Source organism: Lissotriton helveticus, chromosome 2_1 (genome assembly GCF_964261635.1).
Source record: "Lissotriton helveticus chromosome 2_1, aLisHel1.1, whole genome shotgun sequence".
NCBI classification, from domain to species: domain Eukaryota; kingdom Metazoa; phylum Chordata; class Amphibia; order Caudata; family Salamandridae; genus Lissotriton; species Lissotriton helveticus.
In genome coordinates this window covers 1,681,267,537-1,681,284,778 of record NC_136059.1, presented here as the reverse complement: position 1 = coordinate 1,681,284,778, position 17,242 = coordinate 1,681,267,537, and the positions used below count along the sequence as shown (strand labels likewise).

General features: G+C 43.5%; 1 protein-coding gene across 1 annotated transcript; it reads left to right on the top strand.

Moving 5' to 3' along the window:
* The first annotated feature begins 806 nt into the window (after window positions 1-806).
* Window positions 807-16,799, top strand: EEF1AKMT3 (EEF1A lysine methyltransferase 3). Its single transcript, XM_078676627.1, has 3 exons — window positions 807-1,018; window positions 2,960-3,071; window positions 13,260-16,799. The coding sequence occupies exons 1-3, from the start codon at window positions 872-874 to the stop codon at window positions 13,649-13,651; spliced, it is 651 nt and encodes a 216-aa protein (XP_078532753.1). The 5' UTR covers window positions 807-871; the 3' UTR covers window positions 13,652-16,799.
* Window positions 16,800-17,242: the final 443 nt, after the last annotated feature.

Here is a 17,242-nt window from a genome sequence, read left to right as displayed (position 1 = left end):
GTACGAGAGAGCGGATGGAGCACAAGACGACAGGAGGAGAGAGAAAGGATGAGAGAGTGGAGACTCGAGCAGGAAGAAGAGTTAAGGTACCTGAGAGATTCAAGGACTATGAGATGGACTGGAAGTAAGACTTTTGTAAATTTGTTTATTGTGCATTAAGGGGGGAGATATGTGGTAGCGCTCTAGTGTTTCTAGAGCGGAACAGGAAGCTGTGAGAGAGGAAGCGGAAGGCGGCCATATTGTTTGCCTGGCGCCGACCGCGAGAACAGCTAAGCCCCGGCGCTCCGAAATAAAGATTTAATTAACTACACAAGTCTGGTGCTTTACATCTTTACACGCCCGGGCCGGACTCTTTTATTTGCAGGGTTATCTGAACTGTGACGCCTGCGATGGACGGGTGTAAAGAGTATTCACATCACTCTCTGAACACTAGAACGTGTTCAGCAGGATACTAAACACCTGACTTTTTTTCTCATTATACACTGTGCCTAATGTTTGTAAATAGATAGCAACAGCCTCGTCTGCTCCAGTCAGTATTTTCCAGCTAAAACAATCACCAGAGTCTCTCTTTTGTTTGGGTTTTATATAAAAATAGTTATTCTCCATCCAACCAAGAAATTCAATATGAAATAAAACACTGGTAATGGAAAGTAGGATAGTGGGGACAAAGTTGAGAAACCACCTATGATAACACAAACACCGGAACTGCTCTACGTTTACACCATGAGAAGAGCACATTCAGAACATTTGGCAGACTCAACACTCTGAGATCGGCTGCTTCTGCCTGTGTGTGTAGGGGCGGGGCCTGTTTGCAGACGGCAGCGGGACACGTATTCCATGGGATAGTTGATAAACGTAAACAGCGCCAGGCATGGAGGAGGTGTTTCCGCGGGAAGAGGTCGACCTCTTTTCCGAGTCGTACAGCGACGAGAGCCGGTTTCAGTACTGCGGACAGGAGCTGAGGATCACCCAGAACTACGGGGCCCGCCTGGGGGTGGCGGCCCCGGTCTGGGAGGCGGTGAGGGCTGAGAGGGAATGTGGGTGAGCACGGACACTGGTGCAAAGTGAGCGCGGCGCCAGTGCAAAGTGAGCGCGGCGCCAGTGCAAAGTGAGCGCGGCGCCAGTGCAAAGGGGATGCTTCTGCAGCGTTCGGTGAAAAGTGCCCAGGGGATTTTTTTAATTTATTTATTTAATGCCATTTTCTATAGCGCGAACATTACCCGAAGGTGTCCCAGCGCTTCACATAAGAACCAGTAGCGATACACAAGGATTTATGATTACATGAGTTACATAAAAGATAGAAACAGAAAAAATTTGCAAATGTACAAGTTGTAAAGTCTCACAAGGAAGAGATGCAAACAGAAAAAAAAATTGCAAATGTACAAGTTGTGCAGTCACACAAGGAAGAGATACAAACGGATTTTTTTGTGCAAATGTACAAGTTGTAGTCGCACAAGGAAGAGATGCAATATAGTGCATTATATCATTTATAGGGAAGCACGTGTATCGGAATTTGGAGTGTGCTGGCGTTTCGTTAGCTCAGGCGCTGAAAGCGGGTCGTAGCAACCATGAAAATCCAGTCAAAGAGATACAATAAGGCCAGTGTTATTCGTTACGTTTAGCTGTTGAACTGCGCGCAGCATTTAGCCCGACCGTGATCTATTGCACAGTAGTGAAAATGCGATGCAACTTCTCGGTGCAGCAGGTGTAGAGGTATTAGAAGACAGTAGATCGCCTTTTACCAAGTTGCTACCATTTATTAACTTATAATTGTAAGCGAAGGCGTGTTTGGGAGTGGTGCATTTTTATTTACTTTTAACTTGTATGTTGCAAATCCTCCGAAAGAGTTGCAAATATTACAGATCCATGTCTACTGATTGTGTTTTTTTAATTTTATTTAAATAAAGTATGGATTAAACACTACAATCGAGTCTCGTGTATGACACGTAAACATTAGCCCCACTACGCACTGGAAACGATCTTGGGACAATGCTTGCAGTATAAGCAGCTCGCCGACGGATGGCGACATTGTATCATTGCAGTAACTGCGCCGTTTAGTTTCATTGTAGGTTGTGTACTGCTGCCAGACATGGGCGGGGAAGCGTGTTGACCTATTTTCACATACTCTACCTTTTTCTGTAGAGTACATCATACACGTGTAGGAGACTGGTCGGAGGCTACCTCCAGGTATATATGTATTAATATTAAACACCGATGAGCACAAGCTTCGACGGTTTATGAGATCTAGACTAAAAACAGCAGTCAGGACATCACACGAGATGTGTTCAATCCAATGCATGGGAGCTACCGTGGGAGGGTTTGGTTGGGAGTTCTATTATTACCACCAGAAGGGTTGTCTGGTAACTGGTATTGTTGAATAGATAAAGACATGTCGTTTTACCACTGTCGATTGGAACGTAGGAGGACGGACAGACTTTGCCAGTATTGGGGCCTTTTTATCCTGAACACAGTCCCCCTTTTTGTTCCTACAAATGTTAGGGGGATGCTTGGCCGTATCCTATTATTGTTTGCCGTATTATAACGTGTGCTATTACAGATCCTGTATGTAATTGGAAAATGTCAATAAATACATTTTAATAAAAAAAAACCCAGATGGGCACCATGTAATTGGAAAATGTCAATAAATACATTTTAATAAAAAAAACCAGATGGGCACCATGTAATTGGAAAATGTCAATAAATACATTTTAATAAAAAAAAAACCAGATGGGCACCAAGAGCGAGGCACTCCACGAAAGAACTAATCTTAGAATGCATTAATACAACTTAGTGGGTTGTTTTCCTGTTCTCTTCATGTAAACTGATGGGTCAGTGTTTGAAATTCAGCGGGGTAACACAGCTTCCATCTGGTGCTAGAATTCTAGAAAAAATATGCCAGTAAGTGCACAGTCCTGAAAAGGCTTCTCCATCACTAACAGTTTTCTGGTTTTTGTTGCAGGCTATCGCCCTCTGTGACTACTTTGAGGAGCAGAAGTTTGATTTCCGGGGGAAAAAGGTCATTGAACTGGGAGCCGGAACCGGCATTGTGGGAATCTTGGCGATTTTATTAGGTAATGAAAACCACTTCTTTCCTAGTGTGGAATAACAGAAGGACGCTGTTTTTAAGAGACCAGCCTGTACTTTTCTTCATTTAAAATGTATTATTGTTTGTTTGCAGTATTGGAGACTCGGCACAAACTATAGCCCAGAAAGAGCAGGTTACAAATTAGAATTACACACATCTCATCTTATCTCATCTCAAACCTTTGACACGGACTACATGAAGATCGTAAAATATCAATCCTCTATTTTCAATAAAACCAGCCTCTTGGCAACATCTCATGTACACACTCAAAATTCCACTCTTCTGCTCATTATTTGCACCACCCTACCCTTATTCCTTATTATTTTACCTCTTAGGATTCCATAAGGCAGAGGTAGACTGATGATCTAAGTTTGCCCACAACTACAGACTTTCTCTCAAATCGTGTATTCTGTCTTTGTCACGGTCTCCGTTGGACCCACTTGCTCCCAAATACTGGAAGGTATTGGTCGATCAGTTAACCGTCCCTCTTCTGACTGTTCTCAAATATTTATTGCAAACAGCTAGTTCTAGCAGGCTGTAATAAGCCCATATCCTACCTCTGCTAAAGATAGCCACATCCTATCCCACTTACCTTAGTATTTACCGACTTTAATCACTCCTGCTGTTTTCAGGCAAAATTCAGGAAAAATGTTAACAAGAATATCAGCACAACTGGATGATCATTCGCTTTTGGACAAGGCTCAATACTGCTTCTGGCCGTGACATGGGACTGAGGTGGCCATGACCACAGTGGTGGTTGGCAGTGGACATGGGTCTTCGGGTAGCACTGGTGCTGCTGGTCTTGTCCGCAACTTTTGACACTGTCAGTCCTTATGTCCAGGTTGGCGGAGGTGGGAGTTTAAAGGCCGGCCTCAACATGGTGCAAATCATACCTATAGGGCAGGTTACAGGCAATACACCTACCACTGTATCGTTCTGTTTTTAAACCAGTCAATCGTAGTACCTCTGAGTTCTGCCTTGAGCCCCACATTTTTCAGTACTTATATGAGATCACTAGTCCTTCTGATAAGATCACATGCCTTAATCTTAGCTACTAATGCAGCAGGCACCCAATTAACCATTATTTTTTGATCACACCACCCAAGAGTCCAAATCCCCTTTCATAAGATTTCATAATTGCTAGGGTGTCAATTTACCTAAATTTAATATCACAATTGCATGAACTTAATACAATCCATATCCATACTAATATTATAAAGAGAGCCCAAGCCTTTGAGGCGGGTAATCTCAGTAACCACAGCACCAATCACAACACCCAATACAGCGTTGGAAAGGGCAGTTGCAGCAGAAGTACATAGGCTATGCAGATGGCCACCATATACATTTAAAAGGTAAAAGAACCGTGCCAGCAAAGTTATTGTTATTATTATTAAAACAGTTTTGTATAGCGCGTAGTTACCCTTGAGCATCCCAGCGCTTCACCAACCAGAGTATAAGATTAGAAAGAAGAAGAGCAGAGCGGTCTAGCAAAAGAGAAAGGTTTTCAGTTGTTTACGAAAACGCAAAAGGCATGTCTCTGAGCGTAAGCCTAGGGGAAGTGAGTTCCAGAGAGTAGCAAAGCAAAGTAGTCCCTTGTGGGCGTGTCTGCGTTCTGCTGTGGGCGTGTGCTGGGGGCGTGACAAACGCTGGGGGCGTGTGGTACGTTCCGCCCTTTATACCATGTGAGTCGTAACTGCACCGCACCAAGGGGCACGCTGGGGGCGTGACACGCTGGGGGCGTGACAAACGCTGTGGGCGTGTGTCCGCCCTTCATACCATGTGAAGCGCTAATTACGCATTTGCGCCGCATCAAGGGGCACGCTGGGGGCGTGACAAATGCTGGGGGCGTGTGCTACGTTCCGCACTTTATGCCATCTGGGTCGTACATTAATCAGATCGTCTGCTGTGGCCGTGTGCTGGGGGCGTCACAAAGGCGTTCACCTCGAAGCGTGGTAAGTAACCATTCGCAAGACTCCCTTGGGGGACTGCCCGTTGTCTCACACATACTGGGGGTGCCGAATGCAGTGTGTGCCTTGGCCTGGGTGCGTCTGAAAGGGCCGAACGCAGTGTGTGACTTGGCCTGGGTGCGTCTAAAAAGCACTCGGGCCAAAGAGCGTCGGAGTGGGTCATAAAAAAAATAAGAACAGCGGGAAACAATCATTCAAGACTCACACAATTCTAATTGTTAGACGGTCGCCGCTGGCCCTCAAGCGGGGGCACACGTGACTGAGCGTGCCTGTGGGGACAATTACTGCAGCCTCTCATGCGCGCTGTTACTGAACTATCACATTAAACCAAATTACACGCGCCTGCTAACATCAGCCAGGGCTGTAGCCGTGCTCAGGCGGCGGATCACTACACTAATTACATGCGCCTGCTAACATGAACCAGGGCTGCAGTTGGGCATCAAGCGGGGGGGGACACGCGCCTGCTAACATTAACCAGGGCTGCAGCTAGGCCTCAAGCGGGGGAACACGCGAATGACCGTATCTGAATACACACATTACACACATTCTATTTCATACCCCGACAACGTTGGGACGGGCTGCTAGTGGTTTATAAAAAGAAATAAATAGCACAAAATCTGAAATCACGTTCTTCCGTTTAGGAAAACCTAGGCAATTTTTGCCCAGTGGCGTTTGGCCCTTGGTGGGCAATTCTGCCCCAGTTGTATCACCCTCTGTTCAGAACCTGGGGCTGCAAATGGATTGTAAAACCTCGCTTGTGTCCCATGTTAACATATTGTTCACCTCCTGCTTTTCTCTGATTTTTTTTTAAAACAAATTTTATTAGTTTTTATGCACAGATTACACATCTTAATCAATCATCATCCGCGTACATCAACCCTTCCCATATTCCTTCCCAGCTTAATACCTAAGGGTCATCCAATAACCTATCAATTCAACCCAATAGTGCTCAAACTGTTCTTATCTAACCTTATTATACATCCCTGTACTGTGATCCATAAATCTCTTGCTAAAACTGTCCCCAGCCTCGATCTCTCTCCCCCCCCCCCCCCCCCCCCCCCCCAGTGTGTGTTACTACAAACAATCTGCCAGGCTTAGTTCGTGATGTGGCTACCATTCATAGTAATTCATATTATACCAGTAAGGGGACTGCAAACTGCTCAATTCCCTCCACCTGTCCTTCCTTTGCATGGTGATCAGCTAAGGATTGTACTAATGCCTCCCATGCATGTGCGGATTCTAGTGCTTTTTCGTTGTTCAGACATCGCGCATGCTGATATCTAATGGCGCTCTCACTACTCGCCCACTTCAGGAACTCAGCTCTCCATCTCCTGCTGTTAGGGCCATCCTTTGATTTCCAGTGCCTCGTGATTTCCCTCTTATCTAGTATTAATCCCATATCTACGAATTTGCTTGTCACCTTGGTCTTGGATGTGTGCGCGAACCAGTGCAGTATGCATGTTGCTATGTCAAAAGTTATCTGTCGCTCCGTGATCACATTCAACACGTCTCCTACGTCTTCCCAGTAGTCCCCCAGCTTAGGGCACCCCCATAGCATATCTTCCAACTCTACTCCTTTGCTCGCACACCGAGGGCATGCTGTGTCCTCTACTTTAAAATACTTCCTGATCTTACCCGGAGTTAAGTACGCCCTATGCAGTATAAAGAAATGCACTAACTGAAACTCCTGCTTTTTCTCTGATGACACTCTTGCATTCAATTCGGTCTCTACTTTCCACTCACTGGCACCTGGTAATAGTGCATGGTGGCATACTGAGTAGACCAGACTATGGAACGTCCTATTCCTGGGAGCCCATCTTTACCTATTAACCAACTATCCAGGATTCAGTCCACTGCAGCAAAGTTAGCCTTGTCCTTACCACGTGGAGCCCCACTACAGCAGCATTGGCTGGCCTCTAGTAGCTCTTGTTCACAGGCGTATCGTGTTTAAGGCTTTATGCATGGCTCACAGGGCTTTTTTTCAGGCTGGCCAAACAAATTATAACAAAACACACAAAAAAAATTAGTTAGGGTCAGAGGCCAAAGTTTAAAGACCAACTGGAATATGTAGCCCCAAACTGACATGTAAATACCTTTTTGACATTCGAAAGCTCTGGTATTTATAGAGCCAGTTTGTCACCTTTTACAATAAAGGATACCCAAATGATAAAGCTGATCACCAGGCTTGGTGAATGATGGGAATCCATACACATACATTTTTATGTTATTTTGCCATTTCACAATATTGATTCTTGTTAAGAACTTTCTTCCCTTGTTCTCTTATCACTTAGACGCTGGACTATACTTTGTATTTACAAACAAATTATAACACTATGTTCCTCATAGACTCCTCTGGCCCCCTAATGGTAACTTGCCTAATATAACTCGGTTTAACAAAGCACAGACTGGTGGGCGAGCTGTTCAAGTTGCTCAGCTCCAGCATAGTCAGCCCCTCATCCTTAGGGCTACGATCATTCATCTTGATTTTAGGGATTGGCTAAAAATGTGGCTTGGCAATAAGTAGTTCATTTCCTTTTTTACATTTGATTAATTGATTAAGGTGTAAGTGTACTGGAAGGTAGCAGATACATTTTTTTTGGAGGTTAGTGTCTTGATCTGGGGTGAAGAAATGATGCCGCCTAGGACTTTCAGATTTAAAATTAATGACATGGTGAAAGAGGGCCATTTAGGTGGTTCCATGTGATATCTTTTTCCAAAGCACATTTTTCTAAACTGACTTTTACAAACCAATTTTACAATACTTTTTTTAGGATGCGCCTAGAGCCAGGGCGCATGCACTGCTCTGCGAGACTTATTGTAGAGGAGTAGGAAATAGAAGCCCCGCCCATATTTGCCATTGGCTTGTCATTTTCCGTCCTAAATGCTGGCTTTTGATTCATCAATAGGCTTTTTAGTCCCTTCTCCTCTTCATTTCTCATCACCCATTGCAACTGACCCCTATACTTTGGTTTTTGCACGGTACGTCTTATTTAGACTGTGTGCACTATTTTCTTTAATGAGGTTCTCGTACTGCAAGCCTGATATGCTTTTGTGCCTTCTCCCCCACCCTGCCCTCCAGTTGTCTGTGCCTTCTCCCCCGCCCTTCCTTCCGTTGTCTGTGCCTTCTCCCGTTGTTTGTGCCTTCTACCCCGCCCTTCCTTCCGTTGTCTGTGCCTTCTCCCCCGCCCTTCCTTCCGTTGTCTGTGCCTTTTCCTCATGTTGTCTGTGCCTTCTCCTCCCCGCCCTTCCTCCCGTTGTCTATGCCATCTCCTCCCAGCCCTTCCTCCCGTTGTCTGTGCCTTCTCCTCCCTGCCCTTCCTCCCGTTGTCTGTGCCTTCTCCGCCCGCCCTTCCTCCCGTTGTGTGCCTTCTCCTCCCTGTCCTTCCTCCCGTTGTCTGTGCCTTCTCTGCCCGCCCTTCCTCCCGTTGTCTGTGCCTTCTCTGCCCGCCCTTCCTCCGGTTGTCTGTGTCTTCTCCGCCCGCCCTTCCTCCCGTTGTCTGCCTTCTCCCTCTCCCGCCCTCCCTCCTGTTGTCTGTGCCTTCTCCCTCTCCCGCCCGCCATCCATTTGGCTGTGCCTTCTCTCTCTCCCCCGCCCGCCCGTTGTCCGTGATGCCTACCATTTGCAATGCAATATGTCTAGCATAAATTTGAGACCTATTGCATTGCAAATGCTTGTTTTTCTGTGTAGTCTATTATTTGGAGACATTATAAATTTCAACCTCCCTAAATTTCGTTATAATTTTGTCTTTTTTGCATAATATTTTTTCTGCGCATAGACATGTGGCGGGCATAATAATTCCTATTTGTAAAGCGCAAACAGGGCGATTAACTGAGCTATTGCCCAGAGTCACATGCTGAGTTGGTGCCCGGGATCGAACTGTGAACCCTGCGCCCCGGAGTCAGACGCTCTGGCCGCTGCACCACACATCTCCCAGGCATGAATATTAAATGTTTTATTTACCAAATTTAAAATTGTGACTCTAAATGTGTTAGTGTGTTACTTTTGTTCAACTTTTCGACCTGAGTGTCCAGCTTTTTTTCTGTTTATTTTTTCGAATTGGGGCAGTGGTGAGGGGGTGGTCTTGGTTTCACAGAAGGACCATTTGGTGCCTGGAACAACTTTCAGTGGGAGAAATGGGACATGACAACAGAAAATAAAGCAAAAGGACCTACACTGTGAGGACATCAAGCCAAATTAAAACACTAAGGGGCATATTTACAAGCCCTTATCGCAACCACAGCGCCACTTTTCACGACATTGTAGTGGAGATAAGGGCTTTTCTTTATTTCCAAGGCCGCGTTAAGCCACTTAACGCTGCCTTTTAAATAAGGCACCTTTTCACATTATACTTATCATGAAAGGGGAGGGCAATGGGTGTTGTGGTGGGTGTTCCGCTGCAACACCCATTGATTTTGACGCTGCCCCATATTTACACGGGTGGCGTAAATATGGGACGGGGACAAAATTAAGACCAAAGAAAACCTGGTCTTACCCTTACGCAATGAGCAGAACATTTTAATTTCTCTTTGTTTTTGCTGTTTCCACGTGTGGGGTTGATTGTTTATGTGCAGGATGGTGTCCATTCCTGCACATAAACAATCATTAAAAAAAAGACATTTTGCAACTTCTATGTGTGCTGCATTAAGCAGCATACATAGAAATTACAAAACGCCATTTAAAGATTGAAGGGACCTTCCTGCACATAAACAATCTTCCCCTGAAACACAGACACCCTTGCACTATGGTGCTAGGGTGCCTGCATTGGCACTAGGCTGCTAATTTTAGCGCGGGCGCAGCAGGAAACGCAGGGCTGCACCATATTGTTGTAAATATGGTGCAGCCCTGCGTTTTAGAAGTGATGGAGTGCGGCGTTAAGCCAAGGAGGCTCCGCCGCTTCTATTGTAATTATGCCCCTACATTTAGAGACTGGATTGGCCTGGTATTCCTCTTGTTTATGAATTTGACTTGCTACAGAGCTCATTGGTTATGAGAGGAGGGAAAATATTTAATATCTGTGGATAGTGCCAAAGGTGGTTCAGTGAGTTAAGCAATCTACACTTAAACCTACTGTAATCTGTAGGTCACAAACTCAAATTTGGGCAAGGCTAATTGTCCCTTTTAGTATTTATGTAGGGTAGATTGAGCATCATTAAAGTGGGAAATAGTAACACGTCATTTAAGGTCGTAAAGGTAGAAGAACTGTGGTTACAGGATATAAAAAATATATACATTATGTGCAGACAGGAAAACACAAATTGGGGTATTATTGGAGAGAGCTGCATGGCAAACTGCATCATCAGCGGGACTAAGAATGTGTTCCCAACAACATACATTCTAGCCGGCCAGAAACTTTAAAGAAACCAGACCACCATCTCAGAAGAGTTTGTCTGCCGGCATCCATCCTCGCCATCCAAATTTATGAAAAGAGCATTTTGCCCTTTTCTTTACTGTGTTTAATTCACATAGGCAGCAAGTTGGCTGACAGAGTTCAGCATTCGCTTCTGGTGTCTGCTTCTGACACGGCCAATAAATCCTTGCAAGGTCAGTCAAATTAATCAGTGTTAGGAGGTCTCAAGGCGCTGAGGGTTGGGGTTTGGAGGGGCTGCAGGTCCTTATGGGTGCTACGGTTTAGTCGAAGAGCCAGGTCTTGAGATCCTTCCTGAATTTCGCCAGCGACGGGAATAGCCTGAGGTGGAGAGGCAAACTAAGGGCAATTGATTGAGTTGTAACGACACCTATGAAAGGATGTAGACTTGCAAGAAATAAATACCATGTATGGTAGCATACCAGAAGAACGCTATCGGCATCCGACACAGCAGTGAGGAGAGGGTCCAACTGACCTCTAACTGGACCCTCTCGTGTTTAGTTTTCGAAATTCTGTTGTTCACTCATGACTTAACATAGCATACAAGTATACATTTTCCGGCACATATAACGTTATAACAGCATATTGTACCTGGGTGTCTTTGGAAGTTGTATAGTTACTTCTTTAGGAATGTTAGTAACATGACAACCTTTCAGCATCCCCGCTGTATTCGTATAGGTGTTTGTTGACTGGGACAGTTGGCGAATGATTAACACAGCTGTTGGGATGCTGGTTGGTGGGCTCGCTCCATTGGATGTATTCATCTGCAAAAAAGGTCTTTATTTATTCATTATGCCACGACCTATTGGCAACAACGAGGAGCGTCTTTCCACGCACAATGAGCCCATTGATCAGGAGCCAGCCTTCATGGCAGTGATGACCTGCAGCTTGAGCCCTGGGGTAAGGAATAACCCACAAGGCAGTTTGAAAAGATAAATCAACATTCCTGACCGATTTTGTTAAGTATTTAGGACACATCATTACTTCTGATGGTATTGAATCTAAAGAGGATCTCATCAAGGGATTGAGGGAGGTGTCGTGGCCAAAAAACATGGATGAGTTCTGCTCATTCATAGGATTGTGGAACTAAGATTTAAGATTCGTGGAATACTATAGCACTGTCATGGAAACACTAAAGAGATTGTTGAGGAAAAATGAAAAGTTTTGGGGGGAAACAAAGGAACAAAATGTGTTCTTAAAGATCAAGAAAATTACTGGCTTTGAAAACTTACATCAGTGGTCATAAACATATTATTGTAGCTGATGCCAGTGCTGTGGCATTGGGTGCCGTTTTGGGCCAGAAAATTGGTACTGAGCACACTATTGCCTTTGCCTGCAGAGTACTATCTGAGGTGGAAAGGAAGTATAGTACTATTGAAAGGGAGGCCTTGGCATGTGCATTTTCAATTGAAAAGTTTAAAACTTAAGCGTGGGGAACTCACTTTACTCTTCGCAGAGCTCACAAATCATTGGTATCCGCTGAGCAAGCAAGTGTTGTCTGCTGCATCTTCGAGGTTAATACAAATGCTGTCTAAATTACAAGTGTACAAGTTTAACGTCAGATTCGCTGTGGAAATGGTAAACCAGTTTTTCGAAGAGGGCATACACACTGTTCTCACTTATGGTTAAAATGTGCAAGGTTTTATAAGCAGCAAAATCTGGGCATCTCCTAGTATTACAGGCGTTGCTCCCTTTACCATAATGAGGGTTAGGAAGTCCCGAACGGTATTGGTTCCAGGATGGTTGCTGGACAGATCCTATTCTGTACAGAAGGAAGGAAAGAAGGAGCAAGATGATTGTGATCTTGAGAAAGTTAGAGCTAATGTTAAAGTTGCTCAAGATAAGATTAAAAGTTATTTTGATGGAAAACATTGTAAAGGGAGAAGCAAAGTGTATGTAGGGTGTTGGTTTCTGCGAAGTCCAAAGCTGAGTTTTCGTTCAATGGTCCTTTTCAAGTTGTTGAGGTGGCACGGTCTTCTGTCAAATTAGCCTGTGGTGGGCAATTAGGAACTTGGTTGCTCTTGATTTTTCAGCGGTCAGTCATGACTAAGAGGATGTTGAAACGTGATGATTCTTTGATGTTTCCATGTATTGTATAACACATTGTATGATATTCCTGGGCTATTGCAAGGACAATCTCTGTGTGATGCAGAACCCTGCATCCAATGCTGCCATTGTGTATGAAAGTGTTGATAATGGGTAACGCGCTGTTACAAGGAGTGGTCAGGCCTCCAAGAAATCAAGCTATCTGCAGGTGTATTGCATGTACTAACTGGAGTTACATGTATGCTGTACTTATTCTATATTTTATTGCCATTGTTATTTTATATTGTTTTTCTCTCTTCTATCCACTTTTTGCTTTGTCTGTTCAAGGAGGAGAGGTGCTGTATCAGGGGTTCTTTGGATGTGCTTTAATTACCTGTTTAGGAATGTTAGGAACATGATGACCTTCCAGCATCCCTGCACCATTCGAATAAAGAGTTTGTTGACTTACTGATAGTTGGCGTACTAGTGCGTGAGCTGTTGGAACGCTGGTTGGTGGGCTTGCTTCATTGGATTTACTAATCTGCAAGTAAAGTGATTTGCTCTTCAACTGACTCGTGGGCCGTTCCTTACCCCACGATACAGCACTTGGAAAGGGCAGCACCTTTGGTAGGAAGCATAATAGAAAACAAAGATGTTTTTCATTGCTAACCCTCTTTTATATTGCATTGTTTTAATTTTCTAATACGATACTATATAACAAACATTCAACTGAACACATGAAACTTCATTAAAAAAAATGTTTCGACACATAACTAAAGTTTCCTAATTTTTTTTACCCTTTCATAATCCCATTAGGTGCCAATGTAACGATTACAGACCTTCCAAAGACGTTGAAGCAGATACGTCAAAATGTTGCTGCCAATGTGCCGCCGGCATGTTCAGCCAAGACCCAGGTGTGTGCTCTGTGTTGGGGAGAAGACCAAGAAGATTTCCCCAGGGATTATGACCTCATATTGGGAGCTGATATTGTATACCTCCAAGACACATATCCTGCCCTGCTCAGGACCCTCCAACACCTGTGCAGCTCGCGTGCCACCATCTACCTGTCCTCCAAGATGCGCCAGGGCCATGGCACGGTGGACTTCTACCAGAGACTCCTCCCTCTACATTTCAACGTGAACCTTGTCTATAGGAAGGAAGAGGAGGATATCAATATCTACAAAGTCACTCTGAGAGCGGATAGCTGAGGCCGAGCACAGAGCTTGCCCAGACAGGAATAAAGGTGATGGCTCAATAGATGCTTTGAGAAGCAGAAGAAAATATGCATACTTCACACCTCATCCCCCTTTTGTCTTTTCCAAATTAGAAGAATGCCCTCTTGATGGAGTCACTGACTTCAAACAATTAATCGACCATTCCAAAGAAAAGAGCAATGGATCGCGTTGCTATATTTTTAGTGGATCATGAACTTTTTGGAAATAACCAGGGAATTGACTCATTACTTTATAACAGGGTAATTGAAGAAAAATATTTTTTTTAAACGTGCTTGTGTTAATAATTGACCAATGAACAGTTTCCTCCCACATAAAGGGATGACTTAATATTTTTTATTTTTAGATTCCTTATTTAAAATCGTTTTCAGCACAGAGATGCTTGGCACCTGCAGAATGTGTAACATTTTCACTTGGAGCCCACATCAAGGATGTCCTTCACAGTTTACTTACGGTGTGCTTAGTGTAAAGTGGGTGGCAGTGTGCAAGCCATCTAAATTATTCTTGCAATATATTTTCAGTAAAAAAAAAAAAAGAATTTTATTAATCAAAAGCAAGGTATCAATACATAGCGCATAAACAATGCAGGGGTAACAGAGAAAGAAAGGAAAAAGAAAGCAAAAACAATCAAGAAATACATTGCAATAAAGTCATTAACAATAGTTCATCATGGGCAATAAAGTCAAATGTAGAGAATACAGTAACTGCAAGACAAGGTCAAGGAACAAAGTATACATAGCAGATAATAATGTAGGAGAGATGAAATGCAAAGGGCATTCAGGGTGGTTTAGAAACCTCCTGTTGAGCGGGATGTGGGCGTGTTAACCGAGCGGCACATTTATCAAAGTACAACGTAATGGGAAGCCATAAGTCGGCACGTTTCGCTGCCATCTGAATGGGAAAAACAAAAGCAGTATCTAACCTATGGTTATGACAAACATTATACCACCATGCCTTAAGGGAGATATTAGATGATGCTTTCCAATTGGTAGTAATTTGCTGGCACGCAACAGCAAGCAGTAGATCAACAATGCGAACGTTAGTCTCCGCTCCTCCCCAACACGGTGAAAGACTACCAAGGAAGATGTGAGTGTGAGAGAAAGGGATGCGGGTGTGGAAGATTATATTGATTTGTGCCCACACCTGTATCCAGAAATCATGTACAGATTTACAAAGGAACAACATATGGAACAAGGTGGCATGTGGAGAAGAGCACGACCAGCAAACACTTTATAGAGAGCAAGACCTATTCTCTTCTTCTCTTTGCAAAGAATGGCTGCAAGACCACCAAGCAGCAGTGATGACTCTGATGAGTTTATCCAGGAGGACCCTCCTCAGCCAAAAGTGAAGGAGCACTTCATTTGGAAATTTTTTACAATTCCAGAAGGGGAGAAAAAGGGTAAATGCACCTAAAGTGGAGTGCAAGATTTGCCACACTGTTCTTTCTCGTGGTGACCGCACCAAAAAATATAGTTTTGGGAACTCTACAATGATAAGGCATGTGCAAAGAAGGCACCCCCAGAACTATGCCCGGGAGAGTGTCAAGGACCTGGCACGGAATGCCCCGAGAGATGGCGCCTCGACTTCCACCGGAGGAGCAACATCATCGGGGAGAGGAAGAGCAGTGGAGCTGATACCCAACATTCAGCCTGTTTTTACGGACATTAGCATCAGTTGTATGCAGTGTGACGAACTGCTTTGTTATGGGTAGCAGAGTATCCTACTAATTGTACGCAAAAGAGAAGACCACTGCTGCCCTCCCAGCCCTAATTTTTCCCCTTTTTTTTGCTCCTGTTGAGCAGTTTGGCATTCCCTATTTTTGTTAGGGCCCTATTAATTATTGTCCTTGACCTAACCCGGACATGTGAAGATTTCAGCCCTCAAAACTGAGAGCTGAACTAAAACCCGACCATTACTGCATAAATTGGGTGGAACAATGGGACTAAGAATTCAGTGCGAGCTTAGTCGTCTTGTCCTCACGGTTCAGTTTGCCTGTGTTCTGCAAATAATTTAATCCCAAGAAAGACTTTGAATTGCAAGTTTTTCTTGCCTCTGTCACTTATTGAGAACTTGGAATGTAGGTGTCCGGTTTTCCAAAATAGTGATTCATAGTTGGCAGTACCCTGTTTCAAAGCGCACCCAGTTTCGGGAGTTGAAGCATAGGGCTACAAAGTCACTGGCCCATGATGACACTATGAGGTCAGGGTTGACAGCCAGGATTAGAGCGCTGATCTTTGGGCTCCACGGCCTACAAGGTCATCTTGTGTGGTCACATTACTTCTTTCAGTGATTTTTTTTTTTCTTTCAGTTTTATACATTGCTTAATGGTATGTATTTGCATGACTTTATGACAAAAACTGGAAAAGTATCAGGTTGATGACCTCATGCATTGAAAAACCATATTAACACCAACTCTCGTTAATGTTTTTCAAAATTCCAAAGATGCCTTGACCCCCCCCCCCCCCCCCCTTAGCCTCCATTACCCTTTACCCCACTGAGCTGTAGGACCTTCTTTAATGTGTTTGGCAAATAATGATAAATGTATCAAATGGCCCAACTAGCTGTGCCTCCACATGAAGCAACCCTTTACTACTATTGAATTGTAAAGCCTATGACATTTTGTACTAATAGATTCTGAACATTCCCCATTTTGTAATTTTTGACAAACTATTTTGAAGTCTGTGCCTTTTTTATGTTGTGAAAGTAAGGACCAATCGTAAGGGAGCATTCACTCGGGAGATGTGGATAAACTTAAAAAGGACCAATTCGAGCACGTTTTTGCTGAACAGCCTGAAATCAGTTTTTTATGACTTTATAAGTCTGCATACAGCAGTAGCTCACCGTAAGAGGTGTTAAATTATTGTAATTTTTACTATCATGTTTTACATGTTTATGTGCGATTGTTTATTTAGGTCCGACGATATGGGAATATGTTTTATCTACTGTTTCCTGAGGGCTAATGGAACGTAAGTGTAATAGAATATATGTGGTTTTTATGGCATTTTCACTCATTTTGTACTTTGAATGCACACAAAAAATGGAGACATTTTTGCTTCCCTTTTTCTTTACCAAATTTCTATTTTTTTCGCTCATGTCTTATCTCAATAAAGATTTTTTTCTTTCACTTGTTTATTGCTTCTTATGTGGGCTTTCATATTGGAACTGCTTCATTTTAATCCTCTGCACTTAAACATAGCCTGCAACTTCTGCTCCACTGGAACTGTATCCTTCTGGGAGATCTTAAAAAAATAAGAGTCTCCCAGAAACCAGAAAGGACTGGGTATCAATAGTATAAACAAAAAGAGTTCCTTTCTGTGTTATGCTTCTAGTTGGTGACTGAAAGGCCTACACACAAGTCATGATTTACTTTATATTCAAATTGTGACGCAGATAATCATTACTACACAACACTAGATTTACTTTTGTCTCTCAGATTTTATTTACTTAAAGAATTTTTTCTCTTTGGTTAAAACATAAGCTAGTCAAGCATTCATTTATATGTCATGATTAAGGTCATGTGCTCTGGTACATAATATCAAAATCTAACTAACAATTCCAATTTATGGT